The following is a 24879-nucleotide window of genomic DNA, read 5'->3' as shown; positions in this document are numbered from 1 at the left end:
TTTAGTTGTACAAATTGGTACATATTGGGTACAAATTTTTGGTACCGTTTTTGTTCGAATTGGAAAGAAAAATAAATTGTGCGGGCCAGCTTGACATCAAGCTGGCCCGCCATCAAAAATTCAATTTTTTTCGAAATTGGTGGGGGTACAAATTCTAATTTTAGTGGTACAAATTGGTACATATTGGGTACAAATTTTTGGTACTGTTTTAGTTTGAATATGAAATTTGTGCGGGCCAGCTTGACGGACGTGTCTTTCTGGAATCTTCCATGTCAACTGTATTTTTTTTTTTTTTTTTTTTGTAACTTTTATTTGTAAACGATCACACACAAATTTCAATGATTTAATTCATTTTAATACGTACATTCACACAGAAATGTTGTAATATTCTACTGTAAACATATCGGAGTGTAACAGCCTTAGCTGAGCAATTTCCCTCTTTCTGCCCACCATAATCTAAGGGGACACTTAATGTTGAGTCTGGTTCGGTTATATTTTGTAAAGTGCTGTGTAAATACGTTGATACAGTTTTATGATTTTTAAGAACAAAAACCGAATGTATATGTGAACAGTAAAAAAATATTTCGTTGGCTGTCTAGTTTTTAATAGACTAACTCATATTATTGTACAGTGATCAAGAAAGAAAAACAACAGTGAGAGTTTTTTTTATGTCTGTGTTCATCCTTCATTAGTAATCGAAAACGTAAGCATGAGTGACTCTCGAAATCATTTCACCTCGTTAATTCTTCTTCTACCAAGCGGGGTAATTGGGTTACTCCAACGATTTATTTTTCCGAAAATCTTTAATGGAAATATTTAAGAACAAATGTGAGTCGTTTTCTTTATGTTGATTGTAATAAGAATCGAACGCTTTAATATATTCAGTTCAGAACAAGAAGTACAGTATGGGGGTAACTGGCACATTACGGATTATTTTTGTATAATTATGGAATATTGTTGGTATACAAGTATTACGGGTTAGGTATACAAACTTGAGAAATGCACTGTACGAAGGTTGGTATGACGTGAGTGTGTGCATACGGTCAAAAGATGCCCCGCCGTCGAACGTGGCAATCTTCCGGTACGTTTCAGGCCTTGATCTACAGGGTGTCCGAGAAGTCATTCCCTGGTTACAGAAATTGATAACTCAGGCTAGAAATAAGATAGAAATATGAAACTGGTGTTGAATTGTTTACAAACTATAAAAGTTTTGGTCACATCAGTACACTTCCGATTTCTTAAGACTTCTCAGAAAAGACTGCCGCACAGCCTCCACCGTGTCTGCTGAGGTTCTTGGTCGACCAGACCTCGGAAGGTCAGCAACCGACCCTGTGTTCTTGAACTTCTCATACCAGGCTTTAATGCTCTTGACATCAGGTGGAGTCCTCCCAAATGTTGTCTGGAACTGTCTCTGCACCGTGGTTGGTGATCGTGTCTCATGGTACCACAGGACACACTGTGCCTTCTCCTGGTTGGTTGGCATGGCTTCTTGGGCTTCTTACTTACGTCCTACAAACCTAAAACAAACAAAATTGAGACTTGGTAAAACAGAACAAACCTAACACAGACAAAAACTTTTATAGTTTGTAAACAATTCAACACCAGTTTCATATTTCTATCTTATTTCTAGCCTGAGTTATCAATTTCTGTAATCAGGGAAGGACTTCTCGGACACCCTGTATAACGATACGATCATAATGATGTCGATACGATCATACGATCATAATGATGTAATAATATTATCAATCTGTACCTGTTTTATGAATATGATCAGAGACGCAATAATTGAGCACAAATATGTATATTGAAAAAGAAAAAGTTTGTTGATTAGGTTGTCAAGAAAAAAATATTATTATTCATAAGGATGGTTGTCATGAAGATATATAGTTGATGTCACGAAGAAATATATTTGACATTTATTTGTGATGTAATGGTTTCCAGTAGTCATCTTTTGAAATAAAAGAAGTGTAAGCTTTTAATATCTCACATATTTATGGTAACTTATTATTAATATAATGATTATTACATATACTTAGATATAGATTACGTTATATTAAATGCAAAACAACTCGTTGTAGATCACGGACGAATACTGGGTATCTCGAGTGTGGTTTATTTTTCCGCGACATTGGTACCAATCTTGGACGAAATGAGACCACAGTGCAGCATATGGACTCAATGAATCCATGAAGGCATTTCGCAATGATATGCCGGATCCCAATGCCGCGCCATACCATGAATCACGAAGACAGGCTTGTGCGTATGGGTCTGGCAGATCGGACATAGTCAAATCCCGCACACTGGCTCCAAGCATTTGAGGCTGTTGTACAGTGCCCAGTATCCTCGAGACAGTTTCACGTTGACAGATGGGAGACTAGAAGGGCGTCGCGAACGTCGAACATAAAAGAATGGCAAGACATTCTCTTTTCAGACAAATCCTACTTCTGTCTGCAGCAATATGATAGCCGTATCCGTATCTGGCGGTACTGTGGTTCTAAGTTGGGCGACGCCTGCTTTTTGTATCGCGAAGCCGTGTCGCCCAATGGACTCCACTCCTGAAAACATGAAGAAAAAAAAAACTTGCAATCGGCAGTTAAAATGAAACTTATATATCGCCGCATAAATACTTGGACAAAACAAAATGAGCGAAATGGGAGCTTTGCTTTTTTCTCTCTCTCTCTCTCTCTCTCTCTTTACATTAAAAACATCGAAAAGTTCGGACAAATTGTTCAAATTGTTTAAGAGTGGAATTTCGCGGGACTTTTGACTTTTGCATATTATATTTTAATGTTTGTGATTTTAGTTGGAACAACGAGTACGATATTGTAAATGCTTCACAAACTTAATAACAGTCACATTTTATTTTATTTTATTTATATTTGAAATTTATTTACTTTCTATCGTGAGCTCTATTTGAAAAAGTTCGAATAACTACAAACACAAGGAAATGAAGCACGAATGAAAACTGCATTTACTTGCATTCTGAGCGAGAACCAATGTGACTAGTTCGATACTCAGATCGAATAGATTTCGGCTGCAAGGAATGTGCATCCGACTCTCAAAAAAGATTCATTTCTAATATAACAGCGATGATTTCTCCATGGAACAGATTGTTTCCTCCCATTTTGTGTCTTTCTTATCTTTCTTATAAGTAAGATTAAATTATTATAAAACCTTCATTTTCTAGGAGGTAAAAAGTCCATTCGCTGCCTTATTGCAAGCAAGCTTCATGTCATCCGCTCTGCTGCTGTCGGTGGCGAAACAAATATTTTCTTCCGAATGAAACCGAGCAGACACGAACATAGCGAGGAAGCAGAGAAAGCTGTACGTTTGACCCGTTTCTACTCGTGTACTTTAGAAGGGATAGTGGAATTTAGCGAATCATACAGTTCAGTTTATGTAATTTTAAGTTGCTAAGGAATAAAGGAATTTGTTTAACTCTTCGTATAACGTTATATGTGATACTGTATCTTTTATATTTTTTTAAAAAAAAAGTCGGGAACACTTAGGTTTCCATACTCCTCGTTAAACAGCGAATCACGTGGGTGGTACCTCCTGTTACAGGTTCACGAATTCGAAAATTTCGTTTTGCAAGAAATGAATCAGCCAGAGTATGATATGAAGTGAAATTGAGTCCGTTTGGTTCACTGGGTTTTCTAACGCACTGTTATTTTAAATGGCAGGCCTACCCTTCACCTTACAGAATTTAAAACGATAATAAAATCTTACACTAAGCACTTTCTAAATAGTCACCATAATCCATCGAAACGGTTAAACTAGGTGTTATCAAGTGATAAACTGCCATATTAGTCATGTTTCTTTTATTACTGAAAAGAAGTTTTGAATGCCTTAGAATTCAATGATCATTTTTTATATCAATAGTGGGTGTGATGAAAGTCCCCAAGTCATCTCCATTCAAGTAGTGAGTAAAGACATTCAGTAAAGACAGACAGAAGGACTGGTGGTCAAGTAGTTTATCAACATCGCTAGGATATAGTTTAAAATAATGAAAATGCAAAAACAAACAGAGAAAGAGACTGTCTGATTAGTGCCAGAGGTTTTCTTTAGAAAAGTGGGTTTGAAACACAGAAGACACAGAGAAACGGTAAGTCAATGAGCAAGACCAATTACATTGAACTATTGAACTTCATTGTAATATATGATTAACAAATTCAAAACCATTTGTTGAATGTAGCTACGTTTGCTAGAACTTCGAATAGAATTCCAAATGATCTAAGCAGCTTTGTAGTAGAGGAAATGCTTAACAGAATAAGACATGAAATTTCTAGTTCTCTCTTTACTATAATATTGCTTTACACAATGATAAAAAAAAACTAACTAACTAACTCTACGGCCTATGGAACCCGGAGGTTCAATGCCACGTTCACAAAAGCTCTCCACTGATTTCTATCCTTAGCTAACTGCATCCAGTTTCTACTTTGTATTCCAATCTCTGCGAGATCCATCTTAAGCTTTACACAATAATAGGCGTAGTAATTTTGGAACCTGTTACAGGCGGAAAAATTATTTCCATGATTCACAGATGTTACTGGAAATTGATCAATCGCAGTATTAGCCGTGCATATGTAAAAATGAAATGAAGTTTTTGACATTCTACGATCATGTCATTTAGGCAGAAGACGACAGATGATTATGAAAGAATTCGTGGAATGATAACGTGGGAGGAAGAGTCTATCACTTTTTATGACCTGTTCCCCGATCGGCAACAGCACCACACGCCACTGAAAGATACTAACCTACCTAGGATCATAAAAGTCTAAAAATCGAAACTTCGATTTCAGGGTTTTTTGGTCAGTTTCTCGTAATCGGAATTGTGTGTCGATCCAGCACCAGGGTATCTACTAAAATTCCAAAATGAAATTTAGTGACCTTTTCTTTACCAAATCATAAAATTTCGTAACATTTAAAAACTAATAACAGTGCCTATATTCTTTAGTACTTATCTTTATCTTACCTCTACTTTCAAAGACTGTTCCCTGCAGCTATAAAAACCTGATGTCTTCTCACACCACTTTCACTATATTCACTGATGATTTATAAAACAAAATTTTCGTCTCTATTTATATTTGTACAAATAAAACAACTGTGACCCAAAAGCTAAATTTCTTGACTTTCATCACCGTTTTCTGATTTCATGACCGATAGACACCCTGAGCACTAGGTATTATAGTGTGGGATACCATTAGATTCCGCGCATGTTCGTATTTCCTACGCATTGAAGGTAATTTGACCAGTATTGACGAAGTGTTGGACCCAAATGTAGTCTTTCTTTAGTGCAGATCCTGTCGAGAACTACATTCTACCAGGATAACGCGTGCCCACATGTTGCACGTACTGCCCTAGGTACACTTTCTGGCTGGACACAATGTTCCTCTGCTATTTTGACCGTCGCGTTCCTTCGATCTCTCGACGACTGAACTCAGCTGGTGTAGATGCCTGCACACGTCTCTCACACATAAGAACTCTACCAGCTACAGCTGATGAGTAGGGCATAGTGTCCAAGATTCACAGCTTGTCATATTCCAGGAGGACATTTAGCATCGCATTCTCTCAATACCTCATGCTGCAACCGTTCTGACTACCCACGGTAGACTCAAGGCTACTGACCGTCGCCAGTCCTACCTCACTGTCCCACGTTATTACATGTCGCACAGTGCCGTAAATTTAATCATTTGGTACTTGTACCATCAAAGTCTTTGCCCGCAAATATTGGTGCTCCTATCTTGTCTCCTTCCTGGTGCCGCACTTTTAATGACGATCAGGGAAACATCGCTTACCGGTCTCATTTGTTATAATTTACTTCAGTAATAACGTAATTGGTTGAAGTGTTAACAAAATTTCTCAAACAATCCTCAAAAATCAACGTCCTTTGAGTTACACTCTCTTTTTATTCAGTCCCTTTATTAGGAACTTAATAAGCTTTAAAGACGAAGTACGTAAGTTGATGACTGATATTTCTTACCTCACTCAATCCACAATGAGCGATTTTATCTTTTAGACTTAAGAACACAGTTTATATAAATACAGATTTAAGACCCCCTCTAAATCTTTTAAATCATCAAGTCACTAGTGGATTTGAATGTCTAATAGTTATACGGAATTAGGGAATACATTTGCAATTAAAAGGAAATGATTCAGCGGTATTGGGTCTGTTCAAGCACTTGAGGACTTCAAACATGTACTTAAAGGCGTTAACACTTTACATAAGGCATCTTCATTGTAGAAAGATGCGCGTTGCATAAGGACGAAGAATTCTATTTTCCATTCAGACAAGGGGAATTACGATAACAATGAGATTACCTATATTAATAATTTTATTTATAAAATTTGAAGTGTCCAATAGGTTTTTGACCGAAACGTACAAAACATATCACTACTAAAAAATCATCAAAACAAATAAATTATCACTTACTGCGGAAATAAAAGACTAAGGCAACACTGATATCGACATATTTATGAAAAGGACAGAAGTTATGTTACGTGTCTAAATAATTTTTATACTTTTGTTTACTTAGATTTTCCAGAATCTTCAAATTCGTTTAAAAGAATTACGTATATACGGAAACCCACTAACTAAAATCAGATTTTTAAAAAATGGATGTGAAGTTCGTTAAGTTACATGTAAGGATAAATTAAACAGTTCTTCATTAATTCTTATACAGACAATACAGTAGAATTATCTCGAAATCATAGTCAAGCATCATAAATGCAGTGCAATGCTGAGTAATGTTTTCTCTTTCAATAAATATGTAATGCGCGAAATGGACATTTTAACATCTGTGCTGTATCTAACACTTAAGGTTGGTTTAAAGGGACAAATTTTGCGGATAGATGTCAGTACAGTATTCGTATCTCTCTCATGTATCTTTTACCTTTTACGAAAATTCACGATTTCTCTTACAAATTTCAACCTACAGACTTCAAATTTGTAGTGAAGGAACTTCATAACCTATCGAAGGCAACAATCCGTGCCGATTTTTTATTTAGAATTTTCTTCATTGTTGAAATAGCTTGATTGTTGAAATGGATATCCAAACCTTTAACAATGGAACTGTTTCAACAAGAAGAAAATTCTAAATAAAAAATCGGGACGGACTGTTGCCTTCAATAGGTAATGAAGCTGCTTCTCTACAAACTTGAAGTCTCTAGGTTGAAAGTTGTAAGAGGAACTGTAAATTTTCATGAAAGGTTAAAAAAAAAAAACAGTAGACTGTAGTGACATCTATCGGCAAAAATTGTCCCTTTAAACCAAGTTTAATGTACTAGTAGCTGAACTGTTTCACTGTTCTCTGACACCTTCCTCAGTATATTCGGTTAACTGGTGGGCAACCCACCTCACTTTTTAAGATTTCCTCTTGTAGTAGTTTGATATCGTAAACCACTAGAATCCTCTTCTTGTGGAAGTCCAATTGCTGTAAAGAATTTACGCATTTTCTTTAACTTATGTAATTTTGTGCTACTTCCTTAAATTTTTGCGTTTAACATAGATTTAACATTTAGCAGTATCTTCACAAACTGCCTGTTAGAAAAGAGCAAAATTGTTTCTACAAACTAGCACAAAATTACCTCAGCCTCCCGGAAATTTTCTGCATAAGTTTTTCACAGTAATTGCAGTTCCAAAAGAAGGGGATTCTAGTGCTTTACAATACGAAATTAACATAATAGTGCAAGAGGAAACTGAGAAGTCATATGGGGTTGCGCGTGAGTTGCTCCCATTTGCTGAGAAAGTTTTGCATTTGTTCAGCAGGGGATATTGAAACAGTACAGCCAATGATAAATTAAATATTAGTAATTAGACGGAGTAATTAAAATTGTAAATTTACAAACTGTTAGAACATTCATTAATTCATATACATAAATAAAGATACTTCAACATATTGTTGTGGATACCAGTTAAAATGACAAATTTCATTTGGTTAACTTTATCAATGGTAATCTCACCTGTTCAAAGATATATGTAATAGATTGGAGAAGGAAAGACAGATCGTTCTTCTCCATCCCTAGAGATGCCTGCAATTTCTCCTCTTCTTCGGCGCTGAAAGGTTTTTCAGTTTCACCTGTTTGAAGAGTCTGGGCAATTCTATTCAGCAACAGAGGAAATTTCGCTGGATCAATCCCATTGATTAGATGCGCTGTCTTCTCCATGCTATAAGAAATGCACAAAACCTCATTAGCCATATATATATATATATAAGAACATTCAAAGCTATTTTAAACTCGACTATGAAAGATTGATCAAACGTCATATTACATTCACAATTATATTACCACGGAGCAAAAATAATGAGAAAATCCTTTTCGCGGAAATTTCGGGAGAATCCCACACTTTCTGGTTCGTGACAAGTGTGTAAAGTGACATTCAAAAGGCTAGTTCATTTGAAGACAATGATGTCTTGTGCCAACCATGAATCTAAAATAATTTGGGTATGAGCAGGAGTTTCATAAGTAAAAGTTTATAATTTCCTTGAAACGCTTTCGATTTTAAAAGATTATTAAGTCTGGACTTCCCTATATATCTGGATAAACCTGAAAATGTAGAAGACAGACTAATGTTTATTTACGTAAGCTCTAAACATGTAAACCATACATGAATACAGGAACAGTGTTAAAAGTAGTGCTTCATTAAAATAGAAACCACGCACTCAATACACAATTTTGTCATTTCACGAAGCAAAATTGAAGAGGTCGCAGTGACTCATCTCTAGCATGTGCGGTCCCCGGTTCGATCCCAGCTCGCCTCAAATAAGCTTCGAGGTGGACAAATACCTTGTGCTCAGGACTTCTCGGGGTTCTGCCATTTTTTCCCATTTTTTCATTCCACCTCTTCCATCCATCTCATTACCACGTGAACTCGAAAAGTAAATAAATAAAATAAAAGAAGAAGAAAGAATGTTAGATTTATACAATAAACATCTGAAACATTAGGCTGCGGTGGTTCTGTAGTAGATCGTTCACTTTTGGTGTGGGATCCCTAGTTCAATCTCAGCTCGCGTCAAGTGAGCTCTGTTGTGAACAAAAACCGTATGAGTAGTTTTTTCTCGGTGTTATCCAACTTCTATCATCCCATCATTATCATCCATCTCATCATCATAATCTCCTTTAGCCTCGGTGTATACTCGTGGAACATAAAACTAAAAACTGAAACATGATATATTACAGCATTGTTTCAATCTCTTTCGGCTGACGGCACACTTTGCTGAATTCCAACGACATCGCCACACATTGGTTTGATTTTTTTTTATTACTACCTAATATAAATTATAACCATGTAAGAAAAATGAAATGAATTCTTTCGGTTTAACGTCCCACGTTTATGACCTTTAGGCTAAGGAAGACGATAATTAAGGCAAGTGAATGATAATGGAAGAATCGGTGGAATGAGAATGTGGGGAAAACGGGAGTACCAAGTGAAAACCCACGGACGCGTAAATGTCGTCCACCTCAAACTTACCTGGCCAGGGATCGAACCGGATAAGCGCTCTACCACTGAGCCACCGTATCCCTTTTTTTTTAGCATAGACAATAACTTTCTACAAAATAGTGACTGTACGTAGTACTGTATATTGTTGCTGCCACTGGAAAAGTTGAATAGTACAATCTATTACAACAGTGATTTTAACTTATTAATTAATGTTTCATGATTTTTAAATAATAAAATTTTACCACACACCCTGCGGAACTGTGCGACACATCAGTGTGTCGTGACACACCGGTTCAGAATTACTACTTTAAAGTACACAGAAACACATATATAAGTACTTTAAGTTATTTACAACCTGAAAACCTCAGAAGTGAAGCAAACGTCATATGACGTCCATCTTTCGTTATATTGTGTTCAAATATCACAATGCATTATACGGCAAGGAGAAGAAAAAATCTATTTTATATCCCACCAAAGTCTCTATAGATTCATCACCACAGGAAACTTGATACAAGTGTAAGTTATTTTGCGTTAAACACTACAATTTGCAGACGTCCAACAGAGGTTTATACTCAAAACTACTTCACTATGGTTGAAACCTTCTTCTTTGCTAATGAGACATTTTTATTTTAATGTCTCATAATTTATGTTCCGAGGCCAAAGGAGACGATGATTTTAATAATGAACAAAATGGCGGAGTGAAAACAGTGGGAAGGAAGGACAGAACAGCGAGAAATCACCCTCACTTCGTGTGTCTTATCATAAAGCCCACTTGGCACGAGCTGGAATCAGTGACGACGCGTAGCGACGTAAGGTATGCGGTTAAACGACGACAGCGCAAAAAAGGCATTTGTTTCGCTAACCCCATCCAGTTTTTTCAACATGACAATACGACATGAATAGGTTAGGGTACAGGTGCGGTTTATGGCCACCATACCCCTTATGGCCACTTTCATGTTATTAGTCCTTTATTAAGCTTCATGCTGTTTTCAACTAACTGAAACAAAGTTTATTAAAAGCAGTAGACTTTAAGCAACAGATTCAGTCAATGAATATAGATATGCTGTTACATTTTTTGGGTTGTGATGCACAGAATTCTCCAATTTCTCGTGAAATTTCTTAAGAGTTTTGAGTTTTTTAAAAAATTGTAGAAAATTCATCTGGTGGTCTACAAAGTAGAAACATACTTTCCTGGTAAGAAAAACTCTATATTTCCTTTATAATGCTTTCGTAACTGCCAGAATCTCAAAATATAACAAATAAATGCAATGGACATTAATGGGTCAGAATACTCCGTGAGTAACCAGTTATGGCCAGAAGGTGGCCTTAAGTGGTTTCATACTTGTTACTGTTTATGACCACCTTTTGCAATTATGACAGTACTTGATTGTTTATAAAAATAACAAAAACATTATTTTATTGACATTGAAACATATTTTTGCTGTAGGCCTAAATAATCAAATCCACTAATAGGCCTAAATATTAAGTTAACTTTAAATTACAAAATAAAACATATTTTGACGTAACAAAAAAGAAAATTTCTTAACCCTACCTAATCATATAATTGAACGAAACACAACATTCCTAGTCTACTATACTCGGTATAAAATACCGTGTTAGCCTATATGTAATCTCAATGAAATCTTTCCGTGTGACAGAGTACAAGTATGTTGGTGTAATATTGAAAAATGAAATGAAATCTTTGAGTTTTACGTCCCACGGTTATGCCGGTTAGGCTAAAGGAGACGGTGATGATGAGTAATGAATGAAATGGTGGAATGAAGAAAGTGGGAGGAAACGGGAGAACCCCGAGAAAACCCACGCACACGGTGTTTTGGTGTAATATTGAATAAAATATCAAATTTTGAGTATGTTATTAAATGTTTTAAATGTGTGGACTCGTAGAGTTGATTGGGTTGGTTTTAAGTTTAGCGTCCCTTTCAGCAGCGAGGCTATGTGAGACGTGAACCTACTGATTTAACGCAGAATCCGAACTACATGAGCTCCCGGCGGGAATTGAACGTGGGTCTTCCGTGCCAAAGGCGCGTACGCTAACCGCCTAGTCACGAAGGAGCTCATGTGGACTCAAAAGAAAGCACAGTTTGTAATCATTGAGAATGACATATCACAAGTAAATATTTTGAATATTATTGATAAATTGCTAGAACCGAGCCTCAACGAACAGGGTTGAATGGTGGTAAATGTATTTCCTGGAGCTGTAAAACAGTTGACAACCAGTACAACATTGATATTGTTCTATGCTCTACTAGTTTTGAACTATTTAAGAGTTTATTCTACTAGGCAACTTCTTGTTATAGATAAAGTTGCAAATTATATATAAAATGTACATACCTAAATGCTAAAGATAAATACATTTTGTGACGTAGCTTATATGTAACTAGCATTCAGACATAAGTAGGCAAGAGCCCTATACCTAAGCTAATTTCATGTGTGCGTAAAAGATCTTTGATGTATTTTTACTTAATAAACCTTAATTTGGATTTTTATATTGGTTTTGAATGGCCATAAGTAGGGAAAAAGGTGGCCATAAGCAGAAACAGAATGTTCAAAACTAGTGAAATGTCTAATATTTTTTAAAAATGCTTTTGTGGTAACTTTTAAAGACAATAGACAACGATTTAATACGAAAAATATGTTCACAAGAGTTCAAATTAGAAGTATACACTTTGAAATCATAAAAAGTGGCATTTTTTTTTTTTTTTTTTTAATGATAACAAAAGTGAAAATGTCCTTAAAGTGGCCATAACCAGTACCATTACCCTAGGTTAGGTTTAGTTTCATTCACTTATTTTAGTACACTGGTTTGTTGTGGTGAGGCTTTTCTGAACTTAACCCGAGAAAACACTTAATATCACATAAAATAACATAGGTTAGACCACTTGTAACAGTCTCACACGTTTTCACACTAGTAACTCTATACTTGCTAACATAAAATGTAGGTTTCCCACCTCGTACAGAAACACTTCTTCGATGGAAATTACTGTTACACAGTCTACTTTGATATACACTCACCCATTTTAACCCCAGTGTACACCTTATAATGATTTAATATGGTGCTGGTCAAGTCTAGGCATAGAATATTTTTCAAAATTTACAGGTAAAATTTAGTCCTCTACACAGGAAATATGGGTGCTATCCTTTTTTTACGGGGACACAGTTTTGTCAAATTTACTGAAGAAGTAGGAATTCTGATTTCGAAAGAGGGAGATATACGAAACCGGAATATTTGTGGACCTTGTCTGTACCATGCATAAAAAGCGAGAAAATCTAATACAAGGCCTCTACCTGCAAGTACATAATAACGTATTGTAAAACATGGAAGCGATAATAGGCACTGTTGTAAATCGTGATCCTTAAAGATCGAAGTAGTCGACTCGTTCCAGAGAATAGTCTGAAGTAACGTACTGGTAGTGCTGATAGTATTGGAGAACAATGTTAAGTATGACGGAACCAGTGGCGACGATTGGACTTTAGAAGTGTGTGGGGGGGGGGGGGGCAAGACATGATTTGAATATTTGTATATGTATTAGTTTTCCTGGTTGTTTCTAACACTTTGTTTGACAAAAGGTTGTATAACTAATAGGATACTATCTTTTTCAGTTAAAATATTGTATATCGTATTTCACATTTTATTAAGTAAATTAACAAGAGCAACGCAAGTAGGCACTGGCCCTTTGTACTCTTAAACAACGAAAGTGTAAGAAAGGATTTGATTCCTTACTCATGAACATCTTAACATCTGGAAAATTGTGTGTTCAGATTATTTAATAACAAATTTACAAAACAAATAAATTGAAAGGATAATAACAATCATAGTGGTGAATAATAAGGCTTGTTTTGTAGAAGTTACATTGAAACTGGGGAACTGAACAACTTATATTTTTAATTTCACAAATGCCATTAAATGTATGTTACTACTCAAGAAAATGAAAGACACTAAATACTACACGCATTTACAAGTTAAATACTACGACATTTAAAGAAATACGCAACTGCAATATAATTTGCTTTGAATTGCAATTAAAACGCAATTTCTGTAGCTTTCTCAACTTCACGGGAAGATAAATAAGCAATACGTACTCAACGCAACGGCAAATATTATATGGTACCATTTTTTCTATGAGCCAGTAATACATACAAAAACTTTATATTTCCAAATGAAACTATATACATTAAGGGGTCGCTTCAAAAAAGTGAGGAGGGACAACTGTCCCCTTGTCCCGCGAATCGCCGCCCCTGGGCGGAACTATGGATGTCGTGTCCGAATATTAAACAGCGATTTGAATTATCTGACGTGTGGAAGGATAAAATACTAGGATTTCAAAGAATTCCTGATCTTCGACTCCTCATATTCCTAGATTATAAGAAAAGAATGCAATTAAAGATTTGAAAGAATATGAGTTACTCAAGTGTGATGTAATATGACAGAAACGGGACGAGCACATGGCATTAACAAAAAGAAATAAATCAGTTGATGCCTAAACGTTGTAAAATAAGACATGAAATAAAACGGAAGTTAAAAGGTGCAGAGAAAATAAGAAAGAAAAGTTCCACTGGAAGGTAAGTTGGTTATGTTGTCATATACGTAGTTTACGCGCACATCCCCACCACTGACGCCGTTGCTCCCTAAGGCCGCACACATTCGCTACTGCACGGACCCACGCTGTTGCGCTCCTGCCCTGGCTCAGATACCATTTGTACTTTTTAGTGGTCACCTATCACAAGTTGGTTTGTGTTTTAAAGTTTGTTCGTGTTCTATAGTAGACAGCTCTCCTATAGTGAATCTGTATCCGTTAATCTGACGTAGTGACTGGAACTGATTCGTTCAAAAAACCGGAACGAATTGAATCAAGTCACTGAACCGAATCGAATCACTGCAATCGAAAGAACCTAAATAATGAATGAACTGTCTAAAGGAAAAACTTGCAGCAACTCCTCCCTAACAAACACTATCTAAAGGAGTAAGTGCATTTCCTGCTAATAGTCCTTACATTACAACCAGCGGCGTGCACTGACTTTTCTCACAGGGGACTAGGTTCGAAGAGAATGTGTGCTGTACAGTGGTGGTCCTGACTAGTATTGTTGACACCAAATAACACAATTCATATGTTTCTGTAAACCCTTCTTCTACCAAGCCTCTTTCTTTCAAGAAATGGATAATTTCAGTCACAGTTTTATTTGAAAAATCAAAGAGTCTGTAAACCTATATTAATTCACTCCGTAAATTGTTAAAATTAAAAAACTCCCGTAACTTGATTTAAGGGTCAAAAACAAGCAATCACGAAATCGAGATTTCAAGCACTGACAATTCATGAAACCTAACAGCTCAAAAAATTGTAACTCACTGAGATCTTGAAATCTCACGTTCATTTGTCTAATCACAGTATCAATACCGGTAATGTTATTGAAGAGACGCACATATTTAATTTTTGGATCTGTTGAATCATCTACTTTACGTCTTTCATTAGAAGGTTCGGCTGTCATCTAATTCTACTTTTCTATAAGTCTTTTCAAAATCATTTCTTGCATTCCTAAGTTGAGATACCATCTTTTGTACTTTTTGGATGCAGTATTTCACATACAAGGTTTTACTTTAAGGAATGTTGAATAGTATATCCGTGCGCGAAAAAAAATGATTGAAAACTTTTAGTAGAAATGCAAAATCGAAATCCTTCAATGATAACTCTCACTTTTTTTTAAAGTCATGAAAGCTTCGGTGTCGCAATTATCTGAATCTTCTACAATGTTCTCAGAACACCGTAAGAGCTATATTTCATTTTCATTTACTGAATTCACATTTCTGGAATTGTAATTCCATCTTATATTGGCAACTGTTGGAAATCGCTTAGTTACTTCTGATTCAGCAAGCGCGTTACAGCGTTTCGATGAATATGAAAAGAAATTTGGAATGCCACTTATTCTAAAAAATATTTTACATTCCTTGATCTGATTAACAGACTGTGGAACAACGATATTGAGTCTGTGAACATAGCAGTGTATGGTGAGTGCACTCAAACACCTTTTCACAAAAGATTGTAAACCGTTCAAATGTCCAGAAAATGTGGCAGCTCCATCCATAGCCTAGTGCAGCGTTTCCCAACCGGTGTGCCGCGGCACACTGGTGTGCCGTGAATGGGCCGTTGGTGTGCCGCGAAGAAATCGAAACAAAATTATTAATTTTATAGCAATCAAATTGCAAGACATAGGGAAAAATGTATATTTGTATTTTATATTACTGTGAACCTCTAAATGACCTGTGAATACATTACTGTGAACCTCTACAATTTTAAGTTTCATACCGTGTTATTTTGTACATTTTTAATGTTGAGAAAGTATTTGTTATCACTGTTATGACCATTATTGCTTCTTTATTGTTGCAGACTATTGTGTAACTTGCGTAACTTGAAATTTTAAAATATTATTTAATCCTTTCGACAAAGCAAACACATACAAATTACCTACATTTGTGTTTTAAAACTAAAAGAGATTTGTTTGTTCGTTCGTTACCGTATTTAGTGATCTTCCTTCTTAGTGAAAAGTTGGATACAGTTTTTGAAAAAGAAAGCGTAGTCTTAAAAACCTGAGTCCAATATTTCATTGCTATTGTTTATATATATATATATATATATATATATATATATATATATATATATATATATATATATATATATATATATATATATATATATATATATTTAAATTAGAATGAAAAATAAGCACAATGATTTAGCACGGGCGAAAACCAGTGATCGAGCTTTCTTCTCTGTGAGAAGGAGATCAGTAATCACAGAAGAAATACTATGGTATTTTATATTTACAAATAATAATATATATGAGTGTGCCGCGAGAATTCAAGTTATACGCGTAGTGTGCCGCACGTTGGAAAAGGTTGGGAAACGCTGGCCTAGTGCTACAAGCTTTTGCTTACAATTAAAGTGAGAGAGAACTTGGAAAGCATGTTCACTTAGGGCAGTCGCAGTGCAATCACTAGTAACATCTGCAAAACAAATAAATCTTTCATGAATATTGAGTCTTTCACGTACCGATTGACTGTTGAGAGATCTTTGCAATGTCCATAGTTTTGTCCAACATTATTGCTGTAAAAAGTGTATTGTTTATTTCTGACTTAATTTTATCCAGAATTACTCACCAACACATTTAATAATATAATTTTGAATTCTGTTTGATGTTCCTTTAAAGACTCCCGTGCTGTGAAGATGACACGTCAACATGGGTGCCCGAATGAGAGGGCAGGGTGGGGTCCGGGCTTTCCTCTGGCTCACGAAAATGTATACGTAATATAGCAAACCACGTATATTAAATACCAGACGCATCATAGCAACCATGGAGATGGGCCCCTCCTTAGAAAATTTTCTTCGGTCGCCCCTGCAAGTCCATCTAGTGTCGTACTTAGAAAGTAAATGAATTACTTCAATATAGTTACCCTAATTGACAGAATCTTCCTGTTCGTTATGACCTCTAAATAATAGCTCTTGTTTAGCCATAAAATAAGAGGCATAAATCAATCGCTTCATTAGTTCTCGGTTTGAATCAATTTCTGCATTGCTTGGTCAATTGAAAAGCAATTCTGGTTCTCACGAAAGATTTCAATTTAGTTACTGTGGACAGGTGTGAATAACATTTTTCTTGGCGCAACTTGGGTTTGTGAAAATTGTTAATGTCACAAAAGCCATCATTATTCAGGGTGTCTACTAAAATTCCAAAATGAAATTTCCTGACTTTTTCGTGATCTTTTCTTCAGCAAATCAGAAAATTTCCTAACATTTTGAAGAGCAAATTTGGGTGCAAATTAGGCTGAATTTTCATCCATGCGATAGAAACGTACTTTGCTTGCGATTTGGTAGCGTCTAAAGCCGAACATACACATTTTTGGTGGTGAATTTTGATGTTTCATAGAATGAAAATTTTCCAATGTATACTTACATTTGTACAGTTAAAAAAAATCGTGACACAAAAGCTAAATTTCGTGACTTTCATGACCGTTTTCTGATTTCGTAACCGATAGACACCCTGTTATTCCATACGTCCTATTCTATGTGGAACAGAATACAAGGTCAGCAATACAGTTTGTTTCTTGTCTCACAGGCAGTTAACTATTTTGAAGAAGCAAAATAATCCGTTTTGATATTATGTCATATAATCTTTCATTTTTGTCTGAATGGAAATGCTTGGAGTTGTTCTACCACTGGTTATTATTTGTTGCTTTTCTTGAAAACTAAGGAATCCAAATGATACCATGAATAATTGGTCCAGAATACACCACTGAAACGGCCGATCCCCACCCCTACTGTCTCCTGTACCAATTGAAGTAATATCACTGCTTGCGGCATCGCTTTGCTGCAAGGCACTCGATTTTTCTGACGAGTCCCCTTCCATACTTTATTCTTCGAGTCATTTTCAAAATATATTGATAATCTAAAAAGTTCACACTACACTAGATCTCTTAAAGTGTCAAGATTAATTAGTGGGATAGCTTAGCGAAAAAATATTTCACTTCCGGATACCAGTCAGTCCTTTTCAGCGCAGTAAGTATAGGTCATAAGAAATCCAAAAAGACCAGGACACAAGTTTTCCCTGGTCTAGGGTGGTCATGGCTGCCATTTTCCAAAATGGCCGCCCTATACCACAAAGTGTAGGTGTAAGTCAGGTGGAAGTATCTCAAATGAGCAATATCGGTATCTATTTATTGGTTTTTGATGACGCCGAGTCGATTGGAATAATTTCTTAACATGTAAAATACATAATGAATGAGAAAGCCGCCATTTTTAAAGATGGCGGACCTATAATGCTATTTATGGAAGTAAATCAGGGAGAAAAAGTCCTACAAGTGTAAATTTGGTGTCCATTTATAGGTTTTCAAGGTCGCTGAGTGATTGGAACAGTTTTTGGAATGGTGAGACATATGCTTGATTGCCGGAAGCCGCAATTTTCAAAAATGGTCGACGTATAAGGCTCAAGCTGAGCATAAATCAGGAAGGAAAAGCGCCGCATGTGTAAAATTAATGTGTATTTATAGGTTTCAGAGGTGACACAGTTTATTAGAATATTTTTAAGTTGTTTAATACTGAAACAAATACATTTACATCTATTAAGTGCATTTACAATAGTTAATAAAGGAAAACGTTGTGAACAATTTAAACTTAATTTTACGAGAAATCAGCTGTAGAGCAGTGTCCTTCGAATGTGTACAGTTGGGAGCATGGTAAACTCTTTTTCACACACTTGCATGTAGAGCAGCGCTTTTTGCAAGAACATGCAACGAGTTGCTTACAACTTTTGGATATGTCTGGAATTGTTGTCCAAATAGGTGTATACTGATCTCCACTTCGTTTCCATCCATAGCTATCTGGATCTGGTGTCATATATTCATGATTTGTACAATTGTGCCATAGTTTTGCTTGCAAAGCAGCACGCTTCGTATGTTGAATAAGTGCATTCTTCGTAGGTGGTATGTTTTCTATTGCGCGATTTTTCTTCGTGTACAGTAGCCGTTTACACTCGTTCACATCATTCAAGTGAGACGTTCTATTATACTGTATAAGAGGACGACATACCGCTCAATAACAGCAAGCACCTCTTCCTCTACCTCAAAACCCATTTCGTACATATGTTGAAATGCTGAATCCACTTCTCTGTACTGCATCCATGCTTTCCACGCCGTTCGTTTGCCTATTCCACAGAATGCTGGCATAGTGTCACACCCACTAAAATCATGAAATGCAGGTAGATTTTTCTGGATCTGGGGACATAGGCGGGAGCAGATATCATGAACTGCGATATAGTGCCTGAACTTTCCTCATCCATAATCAATCCATAGTTCATCAAAGTGTTGTATCTTGCTAAACACGCCGATCGCAATTACTACATTATCTGTGTCTACTGTTCGAATACATACTTTTCTGTGACCATGCTCAACTGCGTAACATAAGTCGTCCATCTGTTTCCTCATGCCATGATGGTGAAATACTACTCACATCTAGCACTAAGGATGAAGTCACAACATTCTCACCAACAGTACACACAACTTCTTTACCATAATATATTTCTTGAATGAGCAGCTCCGCTAGAAGCGTAAATAACTGTTCTTTGTTACTGCTTTCTTTCAGAAAGTCACTAAAATTTCTAGGAACTTGAGTAGATGGCCGAACATGTACGTAAACGCCTCTATTGCATTTTCTTCTCTGCCTGATATCGCTCTTACGAGAAGTGGACTTCTACGTATCAAAGACGACATCTAGTCGAGTTACGGTCTTCAACACATAATTTATATATGGTTAAAAACTTTGTGGAAGTAGTCTTGAAACATCTTAGATTTGCCGACCTTAAGAATGTGCACTATAGCCGCACCATCTAGAACAGTAGCACTGAAGTCACGTGCGTCAAATCTCTCCTCTTCGATATTAATACACTCCAGTACATCTTGTTTGTTAGCAGATTGACGTAGTCTTCCGTTGTCAGAGAGAGAGGAAGGACATGGTTGGTTCTTGTGAGCAAAGAACTGATAAATATCACTTTCACGTGATTGCGATGCGATGAACAATTTACAAAAGAGATTTGAATCTCTTCGCAAATTCACTATCTTCTCGTTTGTGGCACATTTCTTCTTCACGGGTGTGTTGAATATTGAAATATTGTTTTTCGGAATGACATCGTGTATCGAGAGTTTAACATAATCGAGACGATTTGTTACGTATTCCGCATACTGCTGAAGTACCTTCTCATGCAATTCTTTAATTCTCTGTCTCATTTCATCTTTTGGCATCATCTGCCGAATGTTAATTGATACCAACACATCGCCTTCAAATGGATTTCCATGTTCATTTAGAGCAGCAATAAAATTTCTCATGTGTTTCCGAAATCTTTCAGTATGAACATTAGTATCTTCGTGATGATCCAGTGGTCGCGATGATGTTGGGTTGCGCTTGGAAAAATATACTCTCCTCGGATTTGGATAACATTGCAGAAAGTGTAGGACCTGCCAACATCAACTTCAATAAAGCGTCTTTGTTATCCAGAAATCCTATGGCACCTCCATTTCCTTTCACAAGCTTATTGTTTTGTTGGTCATCGGGGATAGATGAAAACAATGCTCCAGTTCTAGAACTAGTAAAATGGCCGTTGCAGAATTCCGCGTAAATCTCTGGATGTCTGGTTGGTAACTCCTTCAGAGTGCGAACAAATACAGGCAACCACCGAGAATAATGAACAGAGTCCAGGGCAAATAAGTTCTAATGTCTCCAAAAACATGTGGTAATAAGATGTTCGGATGCTAAAAATGAAGCATAGAAGCAAACTTTCCAGTTCCATGACTTAATTTCAGAAATTTTAACACTGAGAAATGTCATTGTCATTGTGTATATTTGGGAGGGAGCAATGTGCAATTATAAAAATTTTCATGAAAAACCCTGATAAATAATAAAGATACGCCAGGGAAATACGGCTATGCCACACGATAATGATTTCCTTGACATTTTACTACCAAAAATAGATGTGAAGCAATTTTACTAATGAGACTATATTGATAAATGACAGATTGTAAGGAATTTATCTGACCATTCCAAAAACTGTTCCAATCAACTCAGCGACCTCGAAAACCTATAAATGGACACCAAACTTACACTTGTAGGACTTTTACTCCCTGATTTAGTTCTATAAATAGCATTATAGGTCCGCCATCTTTAAAAATGGCGGCTTTGTCATTCATTATGTATTTTACATGTTAAGAAACTATTCCAATCGACTCAGCGTCATCGAAAACCTTTAAATAGACACCGATATTGTTCATTTGAGATACTTCCACATGACTTACACCTACACTTTGTGATACAGGGCGGCCATTTTGGAAAATGGCAGCCACGACCACCCTAGACAAGGGAAAACCTGTGTCCTGGTCTTTTTCGATTTCTTATGACCTATACTTACTGCGCTGAAAAGGACAGACTGGTATCCGGAAGTGAAATATTTTCCCGACTTCGGAGGTTTAGTTATTCCACTAAATACTGTAAATTTAATTGCGTTAAAACTATTAACTGTAAAAAGCAAACGAGCATTAAATTCGCTTACGACAGAACGCCCGTTCTTAGAGCTTAGACAACATAATATGAGGACTAAGCATTGTTCAGCGTAAGCTCTAAACTCCGATAAACAAAATATTTGTATCCTTCCGCTTGTCACAAATACGATTGGTTAGTGATGTATCACTCCCACTTCCCACGGGGAGGAGCAAATTGTGCACGTGCATTTTGACAATACTGCCTCGTGTTGTCCAGATACTTACAGCAGCAGCAGAAAAGAAACTCAAGATTAAAAAAAAGTATTTGAATTTCGCTCGTAAACAATTGTTGCTTACAGTAGTGAGTAAAGGTTTGCCTTGTTGGTGTTTCACCACAACACTCGCGGAACCGGGATTCATGCCAGTCATCTTTCAGACATTAAAAGCAGAACACCCGTCCACAGTTGAGTTGGCGCCATAATTACTGCGCATGCTTAGTGTTTATTTCTATTGTTTCATTAGCCACACTCGATTGAAGTATTATTAGATAATCCGTATTATATTTTTTGTAATTTATAATAATATAGCAGTTTTATATGAAGCTTCATAGTAAAAATAATAATGCAATCACATGAACTATTTTGCGGAGGAGTACAAGCGTCAGTAGAACAACAGCAAATCAGCGAGATTTAGTTTCACGTGGCTTTGTTTATCGCAGTTTAGAGCTTACGCTGAACAATGTATAGCTGGTTGTACCCTGTTCCCTTCCCCGAGAAAAGCCGATTAAAACCCGAGCGTTTCCGATCTCTACTTCGCTGTCGCACCCAGCACACGTGCGCTGACTAAAGCTGTGTCAGAACAATTGAAATAGTGTTATTTTACGAAAATAGAGAAACACAAACAATGCTTTCGTTTTCTTTGGTATATATTTATCATACAATACTTTAATTAAAATGCCAGGGGACTAGCCTACTCCCCTAGACGGCACGCCGCTGATTACAACAATGTAAGTACGTTCCCATAAAATGGGATACCACGAAGGCATGTTTATAGGGAACAAATTTCTGCAGGCGGCAGAATTAAATGGTAAATAATACAGCTGTATTTTATGTTTACAAGTATAGAATCACTAAGGAAAAATCAAGACAAGTTCTTTAAGACGGTTAAAATAAACGAATGCATATGAAAGATGACTACATTAGATACTATTTTCCTAAAGTGAAGAATTTCTGCACAGGGTACTAAAGCTGTATTTTACAAGTGTCTCGTTATTAGTATCAAACTATTACAAGTGCTTTATCAATGCGACATGTCACCTGTTATAACTGCACTTGCTTATACGCATATCCATCGTCGCTGATGCGCTTGCTGTCTTCGCACGCACCCCCATGCTACGACGTGAGCACATTAGCTTCACCCTGATCTGTCTCTGGTTAGACGGCATTCGTGTTTTTTAACGGTCACTGAGTACAGGTTTGTTTGTTTTACGCATTGTAGATTTTATGCCTTATGTCTGAACGCTGTATTTATATGTATAATTGTATTTATACGTGAAACAATTATAATGGCTTTATAGTTGTGACTATATAACAACAAACACCTAAAAGAATACTAGAATATGATTTCTTAAATAATTACAGATATAGTATACATGAAGCTTCATCAGTTCCCGAAGGTGCAGGACGCTTATACCTTTAGGGATTATTCATTGAGTATGTACGAACTTACAAAGGGGGTAACAAAGCGACTTTTATTTACTTATCGACTGATACGAAAATAAAAAAGAACGTACCTGTACTTTATATCTGCATGTGTAGTGCCATTGTACTTTATCTATGACTATGTGTGGGGGGGGGGGGGGATTTAACGCATATCGCATGTCTTGTGCACATGGATACTTCTTACTATTGCACTACGTAGAAAATTTATGGTATTTTCTGGTAACAGAACACAGAAGAAACGCAGGTCAGGGGGTTCTCATGTATACTATTACCATAATTACTTCGGGTAACCCCGTTGAACTTCATCAATTGAAAGTGAGGGGTACAGCCGCAATTTACCCGGGAGGAAAGTAGGAAGGAAATTGATGAATTAAAATATTTCAACAATTATTTCGAGCGGTGTGCTTAAACTTGACCTACACGTTTGATACTAGTAAATTACACTTGCAGCAAAAAAGAAAAAAACAAAAACGGGTTTCCTAAGTCGTGCAAAGATGCTCCAGCAGTTGAAATATCCTACAGATCTTCCATGTGCGTGGATTTATTTTTATCCCATTATTTATGACGGATCATCTTCGAACAATACGTAACTTTTTCAACAATTATTTCGAATTGCGTTATTTAAACTCCATTTCAGTAGGTTATTTAATATCCATTAAAAAATAAATTCCTAAGTCACACTATAGAATGTATTGCCTACAATTGGATTTTCCATATATTAAAAATTACCTTGGAGTAAGATTCAATTGTGATGAACTAAACATTCTTCAAGTATTTCAGATGTCAAATTCCTTCTTATTACTTTACTATAACACTTCTCTTTCTTTTCCTACGTTCTCTTCTTCTTCTGCGCAGAGTTGCCAAACCAATCAATTGGAAAAGCAGAAGCCTCGAAGATGAAAAAAAAGAAAAAGCAGTAAATTAGCGGCATTTGAATGCAAATCCAGAAAGACCAAAAAAAAAAAAATCCATTATAGTGGAGACAGTGGTCAAAACAAGCAAATCAGAATTCGTTATTACCTTCATTTCAAAATAAAACAATACATGCAAAACATAAATTTGAATATTAATTACTTCAAAATAACTTTCGGAAAGAAAATGTTTCCCTGAGATTAGGTAATCTTTTGGGTGTACGAAGAACCTTATGCCCCTTTATATTAATAATGTTTGATACACACGTGTGTGAAGTAAAGCGTAGTGAAAGAGCAAAGTGGGGTGAGAAAAGACTTTATCATGTAGGCCTACCCAGCGATAGTAAAGTCGGGGCCATGGATAAGCGACTATTTTTCCTGGAAGAAGGAAGACTTTCCTCTACCCCCTGTGGCTTAGCAACCGCAAACTGCACTGGAGGTCGCGAAGGACTCAATGATGCCAGATTTCTAAACTGAATGAACTGGTTCCTCTCTGTTTTGAAGGTTTCCATTTCAGATTCTCATATGTGAACAGCAGAAGTAAAAACTTATTTTTTAGTTCAACCTAGACACAACTTGCATTATGTTAGTATTCGGAAGTTTTCGATAAAGTGATATGTTTATTTATTGCCCATAAAATATCTGTAGGGAAAATGAGCTAACGAAGTATCTCATTTTTTTAAAAACGGATTCTATTTTCTTCGGGATGACATTTTTTAAAGGAAAAAAAGTATGGAAAGGGAAAAATTTACGCACTTAAAAGGTAAATAC

At 36.3% G+C, this 24879-nt stretch overlaps 1 protein-coding gene across 1 annotated transcript in view; it reads right to left on the bottom strand.

Moving 5' to 3' along the window:
• Nucleotides 1–24522, bottom strand: part of Vlet (COMM domain containing 10 protein valette) — a 40531-nt gene extending 16009 nt beyond the window's left edge. The window contains exons 1-3 of the mRNA XM_081734189.1: nucleotides 24443–24522; nucleotides 23927–24086; nucleotides 7963–8167 (exon numbers count right to left, since the gene is read on the bottom strand). Coding sequence (XP_081590315.1) covers nucleotides 7963–8167; nucleotides 23927–23961 — 240 coding nt within the window. The 5' untranslated portion in view covers nucleotides 23962–24086; nucleotides 24443–24522. The remainder of the gene's footprint in view (nucleotides 1–7962; nucleotides 8168–23926; nucleotides 24087–24442) is intronic.
• Nucleotides 24523–24879: the final 357 nt, after the last annotated feature.

This window comes from Thermobia domestica, chromosome 12 (genome assembly GCF_964235325.1).
Source record: "Thermobia domestica chromosome 12, izTheDome1.hap1.1, whole genome shotgun sequence".
NCBI lineage: Eukaryota > Metazoa > Arthropoda > Insecta > Zygentoma > Lepismatidae > Thermobia > Thermobia domestica.
Note: the sequence above shows the minus strand (reverse complement) of the source record. Positions and strands in the feature narration are given on the sequence as shown.